The sequence below is a fragment of the Liolophura sinensis genome, chromosome 6 (genome assembly GCF_032854445.1).
Source record: "Liolophura sinensis isolate JHLJ2023 chromosome 6, CUHK_Ljap_v2, whole genome shotgun sequence".
Taxonomy (NCBI): domain Eukaryota; kingdom Metazoa; phylum Mollusca; class Polyplacophora; order Chitonida; family Chitonidae; genus Liolophura; species Liolophura sinensis.
This window is the reverse complement of record NC_088300.1, coordinates 50,920,859-50,929,618: the sequence shown is the minus strand read 5'-3', so window position 1 is coordinate 50,929,618 and position 8,760 is coordinate 50,920,859. Positions and strand designations below refer to the sequence as shown.

Genomic DNA, 8,760 nt, shown 5'->3' with positions numbered 1-8,760 from the left:
GCAGACGACATCTCGAGGATTGGATCTCGCTACATTGTTGTGGAGGCTGGAAGTACCTGACGTAACGCATTAACATTCTTGCTGGCCATGTGGGTAGGGGTGCTAGTTATGGGTTTACCCACATTGCCTCCTCTCTTGCTTTTCAGAAGTTGACATCAATCAACATGACAAAACACTACAGCGAGTGAGCTTTACACGCTTGAATACTTTGTTCTGAGCTTCTGAAGCACCTTACCACCCGCATTATCAAAGACAGAATAGGGGAACAATTAGGTCAATTTACAAGACGTACAATCATCATTTTATGTACATTAAACTGAGATAAATCACAATGATGAGAACGTGTCTTATAGTGTGAAAAGTTTTATATGCACGGAGTTTGTATTATTTGTATACTTATATCGGGTTTGAAGTTTAAATTACGTGAAACTCATTTATTTGGAGTAGGTAAGCAGTAGGAAATTGATCTAGAATTTTGATAGAAATCAGGTTCGTATATTATGGCCACACTGAAGAAAACGTGGACTGTTTAACTATGTTTTATCCAAGGTCCGTTGTTTTGTTTGGTTGGGGAGGTTGGGACGGCACTCAAGTTGACGACCAGTTCACCGATCTGTTGTCGGACATTTTTACCGTAAAGGCGATAAAAGAGTTTGGCAAACACCAAAAATCGGATAAATTGGAGCTTGGAAGAGAATTGAAATCAATAAACGGATGATATCTAGTAATGAGACACATGATTTCAGCTTCCGGTTGCCGGCGTCTCTGCGTGAAGTGTTCAGCTTTCACAACCAGCGGCCGCTAGAGGAACACATAGCGGACGCAGGGTTATCCGGAGATTTGCCCTTTGCAGGCGACAAGATGAGAATCAGTGGCAAAGCGATGCAAGGGTTGATGAAACCAACTATCCAGAACATTATCACTCATGTAGAAACACTAATGGCGGGTCGTAAGTGTAGAGGAATTCCCCCACATTTTACTCGTGGGTGGGTTTTTTGAATTGCCACTTCTCCAGGAGGAGTTCTGAGAGAATTTCCGGTCTGTGACTGTGATCACTCCACTCGACGACGTCCTGTCTGTGGTGAAAGGGGCGGTGATATTCGGTGTCTGTTTAGTGTCATCCGGTAAAATACTATAAAAGACACCAATCAAGAATTGCGTCATTGCTGGTCTAGGAATCTGCGTATGGATTCACCAAAACTTATGTCAGAGATTGTAATTCATATTTTCAGGATGAAGTAGCGCTTCTATGTTCGCAGATCTCAAGCCCCACTGGTGAAGAGGATGACATGTATTTTTTGTTTTACGCCATATGTATCATGTGAATAGAAACATGTGTATTCCTTCAGGGATAAAAATGAAAGTAATTTTGCCTAATTTTCTAGAGCTTTAGTTGTTTGTTATATGCTATACCATAAGCTTTGCGATAGGTATGCATGTGGGGAGAGCTAGTAACTTTATGTCATAGGTGCTCCTTTATACATTTATGGTTTGAACCTTGAGGCGGTATGAAATGGGCAGATAAACCAAGAGCTAGATTTGTAGCTGAACTGTGGCGAAGATTTGTTAACCTTTGCAACCTCTTACCTCACAGCTCATAGTTTTTGATTAATTAATTGTTTCGATTTTTAATGTTTGCAAATTTTATCGCTATTTCCGACAAGTATTGGGCTGCATCGTTGAAAAAATCCACGTCTGTGAAGACGTTGTACTCGTAAACAGACGTCGGTAAACGTCACAGGAGACAGGATACCTCAGCTATTCACAGTCAACTGACACGATACATGAGACATTACCGATCATACTCAACAAACACCAGACATAATACCTCGCAGTAAACTAAGGTAATACATGACACACCCAGACAGGAGACAGAATACCTTAGTTATTCACAGTCAACAGACACGATACATGAGACATTACCAATCATATTCAACAAACACCAGACATGATACCTTACAGTAAACTAAGGTAATACATGACACTCTAAACAGAAGACAGGATACCTTACATATTCACAGTTAACTGACACGATATGTGACATTCCCAATCATACTCAACAAACACGAGGCATGATACCTCACCTATAACTCGTCAACTGACACGATACATTACACATTACCAACCATACTAAACAAACACCAAACACCATACCTCACCTATTCAGTCAACTGAAACTATACGTGACACATTACCAACCATACTCAACAAACACCACACAGGATGCCTCACATACTCAAAGCCAAGTAACACAATACATGACATTCACCAGTCATAACAAATACCACACTGGATAGCTGTTTACAGCCAACTGCTTAGGAAACATCAACTGCAGAACTGAAATGTACTTTTATGTAACCTTCCTTTTCATGTCTCACTTTAGATGTAAACTTGATTCGTTTTCACTGATACCGGCGGTCATGTTTACCGACCCCCACTGAGTAAACCGCCAGTGATTCAGGGGACGAGACCCCGGTAACGGCTTAAATCAAGCAGACACTACTCTATTGCTCCTGCTTTTATGCCACTCCTTTAACTACTTTTATATGATGGCTAAGCGGATGTCTATCTCCAACAGAACTTAACAAGTCGTCATCATCATCCAGTCACACACACGCTCAAGTTTGCAAAGGGCTTATACAAACAGAAAATTTCAGACGCAGCTGTGAAATGCACTGAATGTACAGAAATCACTGAAAGATCAATTATATTTGAAATAAGTTATTTTGACATCACGGTTTAGTGTGATACCAAGCTATGCAGATGACTATTGCCGTTTTCGCCCCACTGGTACAGAGAGAGTGAAATGTGCTTCTGTTGTCAGATTTTACTTGTCATCAAACGTTGTTTATGTGGACAATCTATGCATGTTATTTCTTCTTTGCTGTCCATCGTTATAGGGAAACTACTATTTCATTGGGTAATCTGTTTATATTAATATTCATCAGCTATTCTTGGGTGGATCGGTCATTTCCGGCCTGTTAAATGAAGGCAATACACATATCTACATTATAAACGACGTGTAAGACGTGATAAAATGGAGACGTAACGAGCGATTACAGCTTAATGAGAGTGGTGGGAATTGATGTCAGATTAATTCCTCGTGAAAGGATCTTTCATTGACGGGATTATATAACTCTTCTAGTAGACATACTGGCTGCTGATTAGAAACATTCCAGCTATAATTCCTTTCTCTACAAACAGCATGTGTAAGTGCTGTTCTCACGTCATGCACAAAGGACTACAGGATTCTTGACAATGGAAGAAAACGTGTAATGTAGACATAGACTACATAGTAAAACAGGCATGTGTGTGTTTATATGCATACATAGTCGTGATTGGTTGTGAACGTTTTGCTTTTAGTAAAACTTCCCAGACACCGCATGAAGTCAGATTATAATACTGTAAGCATTTGGGCATTTTAAAGAGACATGCCTCCTAAATGAGGCAGTACCAAGATACTTGATAAAACTCAGCGCTAATAGCACCCACCGCGTCACAAGCTGACTCTCTAATCACTCGGCCATCTCAGAGCACCTGCTTTCGGTGAGGTTAATACACAAATTCACCCAGTGCTGCAGTTCATCTGATAACTGGCTGTTAAAAATGCCTAATACGAATTCCAAAAGGAATCACCTAATACACTCACTATGATCATTAAGGGGATTTAGTGTCATTTGTGTATCATACCTATCTTGATCAGGAATAATGAATAAACAATGAACCCATGCATGACCATAACAATGTATTTTTGAACATTTTAGTTACGGGAAATTTTTACAATATTTGGATCATGAACTCGGTGATTTCACTGATTCATAATTGTCTATATCACACATTTAATAGCAATTGACATTTATAATAGGGATTGATTACGGCGACATTGCATGTAGAGCTTTATACGGTACAACGCTAACTGTATTTCTATTTATATATCGATGCTGAAAGTCCTCCAGGAAAATCCCAGAGCGAAGCCGGGCGAAGGCAGTGATGTGCAATTGTACTTTCACTTTCGTTATAGGGGTGCCACGTCATCTGTCTCTCCAACCTGCTCATTTAGCCAGAAATCACCCTGCACAAACAGCCATCTTTAGCTTGCCGGCGACCAATTTGAGGTGAGTACACTACAGATATCGGACTAATTCCCCTTCACAGAACCGTGTCAGTGTTGTAAGTTTTCTGGCAGAAGAGTTGATTACCGAGTACAAACATTCAGTTTCTAACTCTCGTCTCTGTCAGCCTGGAGCAGGCGTAGTGATGTAGTATAGCTCAGTGTTGTACCGATCAAGGCCTGCAAGCTTACCGAGGGAGATTTAACGTGCTATATAGGCCAAAAAATAGGCCCAGCGGTCTGGAATGGGTCAGTTCAGAGACAGCATGTTATTACCCGCCGGATCGCTTGTTCGAATGGGCGTATAGGGTCTGTGGGGGACACAATATCGTTTCCCCTAAACGCTCGGCTAGCCTTTGCTGTATCATCAAGATATTCTTAGGTACTTGCCCAGTTTAATCAGATTTGCAAATATTCACATGTTTATTTCACTACTCTTATCTGATAGACAGATAAATCGCATTAATGAATAGCTTACATATACTTGTTGAATCATATATTATAATCAGTGTCAGTTAACATCGACTTATTGTCCTGGGATCTGCTGTTCAAACGTGTATTACCTCACACCTGTAGTTCAATGTTTAGTAAATACCAGAAGCCAATACCGTTGTCCCATCCCAATTATAACAGCAGCAGATTTAGTACATGTTAAATGCATTATTACACAATCACTTTGGGGCTAATTACAAAATTGAAGCTCGGCATAGAGATAAATCTGAAATTTAAGTTTGAACAGTTCTCTCTCCTCAGTTCACATAGCCTTGACCTGGCAGTAAACCGGGTAACCATGGCCCAGTCCAAACCCCTTCTCGTGGTCGCCATTGATATCGGTACAACGTATTCTGGCTACGCCTTCTCCTTCCAACACGAGTTTCTGGCTGATAAACTCAAGATTACAACCAACAAGGTTTGGTTAGATGGGGACAACCACCTTCAGACCTCGTACAAAACCCCGACATCTGTACTGTTTGACCCGGATGGACATTTCCACAGTTTCGGATATGAAGCGGAGACAAAGTACTCGCAACTCGCCAAAAACAAGGAGGAGAAAAACTGGTTGTTATTCCGTCGATTTAAGATGAGCCTCTACAAATCTGAGGTGAGACAGAAAAACGAAAACTACCTGGGATGTAAAATCTTTATTTATTACCACGACAAAACATGTCGATAATTCAAGATGACGATGGAAATTTTCCTTTGCAAAAGTGGGGATATATATCCATGGATCTTGAAATACCCCATGGTACAATTCCTGACATACCATCGCTCAGCATGCACTGTTTGTATAAAAGACTTAAGTACTGAAGATAACATTTTGATTATGAACAGAAAATGTGCGGTGTGCTCTGTTATTGTTAACAGGACTGGCATAGACGAATGTTAATAGGGAAAAAAGAAACAAATACAAGAGCATGACATGTACACATGTCACCTGTATATGCAAATGCGAAAGATCAGTTACAAAAGTCGTGTACCCTGTTTTACTTTCTGCCCTGTCTACACGGAGATTATTGCATGTCTTTTGTGAAACATTAACTTGCAAATTTAATAGTTATATCTCTGTTTTACTAGCAAATATTTATTTATTTCACTGGTGTTTTACACCGTACTCAAAAATATTTACTAGTAAATAAGCTTAACGAATAAGATAGTACCGTTCCATTCCTACAATTACTGATCAATAGTATGTTGCATTTCTTTCGTACAAAAATACCACTTTATTGATTGATTTTTGTCATAATACATCTGCATTAGTCAAATGGTTTTTGTTTGTACCTCAGATAAGTGAGACTATGGAGCTGGAGTCGGTATCCGGACAGCGGTTCAGTGCCCTCAGTGTATTTGCCATGTCAATACTGTACCTTAAGGAGCATTTCAGTCGAAGCCTTCAGCAGCAAGTGGCTGACTCGGAGATCCAGTACGTGCTGACGGTACCTGCTATATGGGACGAGGACGCCAAGCAGTTCATGAGGAAAGCCGCTCTACAGGTACAAATTCGAGATTTCCTTTATGTCTAAGATTTTCTATCATATAAACCCATTAACTGTTGGTAATAATCTATTACACTCAAAACGCTGGTGTTCAGTTGGGTTATTGTTTTAACAATAAGCCAATATTCCCTCAGGTGTTTGGTAAAGAAAAGTCATGATATTAATTTGGCAGATTCATAATTATATGGACCATGAAGAAACGTTTTTCAATATCATTTAATTCATCTCTATGTCGAAATAAGGCGATAGGATATATGTACATGTTTTGTTTCCTTAACCAGTCTGGGATACCTGGAGTTCAGCTCACAGTTGCACTAGAGCCGGAAGCGGCCTCCATTTTCTGTCAATCCTTATTAGCGAACAGCCGATCAGATGACGAATTCTGTGACGCAGACGACATCTCGCGGAATGGATCTCGATACATTGTTGTGGACGCTGGAGGTATTTGACTAAATCTTAATGTAAACGCATTATCATTCATATGCCATGTGCGTAGGGATTCTAGTCGTGGAATTAAATCTAAACCATTTTTGTTTTAACCATTCTATAAGATCTGACGGCATTGTACTCAGTCGTTTCGTTGTTCAAATCATAGTGCACATTGATTGCACGCGCTTTAGAAGACTGGGGACAATTACGTATTTATGCAGATGAAGAGGTAACTGTTCATCTAGTACATGAGCTCATGAGTTTATCCATATTGCCTCATGCCTGGATATTCACAAGTTTAAATTATTGTTTTTTAGAATGAACAACCAAGGCGATAAAAGCTATATACTACGCTAAAGAAGTCAATTTACAAGATATTGATCATTGACAGAAAATCAGTTCTATTGACCTGTGCCTTATAGAGCATATACTGAATAGATCTTATATATATTGAGTAGGTTTATAGACGCATAGATAATGTTACTGCTTGTCTTGGGATAGAAGTTTGAAAAATACAGATTTGGAGAAAGTAATTACCAGAAAATTGGCACAGAATTTTGATTAATCGTGTGGGGGTTATATGATCACACTGTAGACAATGTGGGCTGTTGAACCATTAACGGCAAAAACCAGGTGTGGACATGGTTGATCAACAACATTGACATAATAAACTATACAGGATCATTTCCCAGAATTTTGGACAGAGGGCTTTTACTCACATCATTTATTATTTTACTCACTCATTATTTTGAAACTGTGTGGCTTCTCTTCAATCTGTCATCCCTACATGTGTATCTAAATAAAGAATGTAACTCATGGGCCTAAACTTGGTTGATAACGTTTCATTTTACCCAGGTGGTACTGTGGACACGACAGTGCACGAGGTGATGCTAAGCGGGGATCTCAAAGAACTACACAAAGCCAGCGGGGGAGATTGGGGCGGCACTCAGGTAGACGACAAATTCACCGAACTGTTGCTCAAGATTTTTACCGTAAAGGTGATGAAGGAGTTCGGCAAACACCACAAATCGGATCGGCTGGAACTTGAGAAAGAATTTGAAATCAGTAAACGGAGGATATCTAGTAATGATGAACAGAAATTCAGCTTCCGGTTGCCGGCTTCTCTACATGAAACGTTCAGCTTTCACAGCAAGTGCTCGTTAGAGGACCAAGTGGCTGAGTCTGGGTTATCCAAAGATGTTCGGTTTACAGGTGACAAGATGAGAATCAGCGGTAAAGTGATGCAGTCTTTGATGAAACCAACCATTCAGAAAATTATCACTCATGTAGAAACACTAATGGCGGATCTCAAGTGTAGAGGAATTTCCCACATCTTACTGGTGGGTGGGTTTTCCGAATCGCCACTTCTCCAAGAGGAGTTCCGGAAGAACTTTCGGTCTGTGACTGTGGTCACTCCACTCGACGCCATCCTGTCTGTGGTGAAAGGGGCGGTGATATTCGGCCATCGGCCCGGTGCCATTGGAATCCGTCTGGCTGCCTTTACTTATGGAATTCGTAGCTTACCCACTTTTGTTGATGGTGAACATGATCCTGACAAGTTAATTATGATTGAAGGTGAGAGGAAGTGCCAGGATATTTTTAACAGATTTGTTTCTGTTGACGAAGAAGTACCATACGGTATGGAAACTAGCGAACATACCTTTTCCCCGGTTTATTCTGGACAAACAAAAATGGGGCTGGCAGTGTACAAATCCATGGCGACGAAACCCAAATATACAACTGACCCTTCATGTTTTGAATTAGGCAGTTTCACAGTAGACATGCCGGATTTGACGGGAGAGAAGAAGCGTAAAGTCGGAGTGAAGTTTATAGTTGGTGGCACAGAGCTCAAGGTGAAAGCTCACGAGAAGACGACCGGGAAGATCTTCGACGCTACCTTTAACTTTGTGACAAAGTAAGTCAGACTATCTGTATGCTATCCAGAGCCACAGACAGCGGACTGAAGATAAAAAACATATGAGCTCTTGGAACAGCTTACCCCAACCTAATATTCTGAACGCGGAAGGTGTCTGAACTTTGTTGCGAATACTGTTGTAATCTTTGATATCACTTTCACTGAAGAATTGGTCTTGAGGCATCAACTAACAAGACGTGTCACGTGATTGTTGCTGTGTCAGTAAATGTATTAGATAGGATATCCTGTCAAATATTAAGACCCAAGATATTTGTTTTTAGTAGGCACATATATTGAACATTCTGTGTTTA

At 40.3% G+C, this 8,760-nt stretch overlaps 1 protein-coding gene across 1 annotated transcript; it reads left to right on the top strand.

Moving 5' to 3' along the window:
* The first annotated feature begins 4,890 nt into the window (after window positions 1-4,890).
* On the top strand, window positions 4,891-8,453 carry LOC135467315 (heat shock 70 kDa protein 12B-like). The gene is made up of 4 exons (XM_064745084.1): window positions 4,891-5,213; window positions 5,896-6,102; window positions 6,387-6,546; window positions 7,390-8,453. Exons 1-4 carry the CDS (start codon window positions 4,902-4,904, stop codon window positions 8,451-8,453), a joined length of 1,743 nt encoding a protein of 580 aa, XP_064601154.1. The 5' UTR covers window positions 4,891-4,901.
* Window positions 8,454-8,760: the final 307 nt, after the last annotated feature.

What these genes read in the sequence shown, in the direction of transcription:
- LOC135467315 (XM_064745084.1), top strand. Translation starts at nt 4,902, where the DNA reads ATGGCCCAGTCCAAACCCCTTCTCGTGGTCGCCATTGATATCGGTACA. An exon ending in TGAGCCTCTACAAATCTGAG is followed by an intron (nt 5,214 to 5,895) that starts GTGAGACAGAAA and finishes TTTGTACCTCAG; the next exon opens with ATAAGTGAGACTATGGAGCT. An exon ending in TGAGGAAAGCCGCTCTACAG is followed by an intron (nt 6,103 to 6,386) that starts GTACAAATTCGA and finishes TTCCTTAACCAG; the next exon opens with TCTGGGATACCTGGAGTTCA.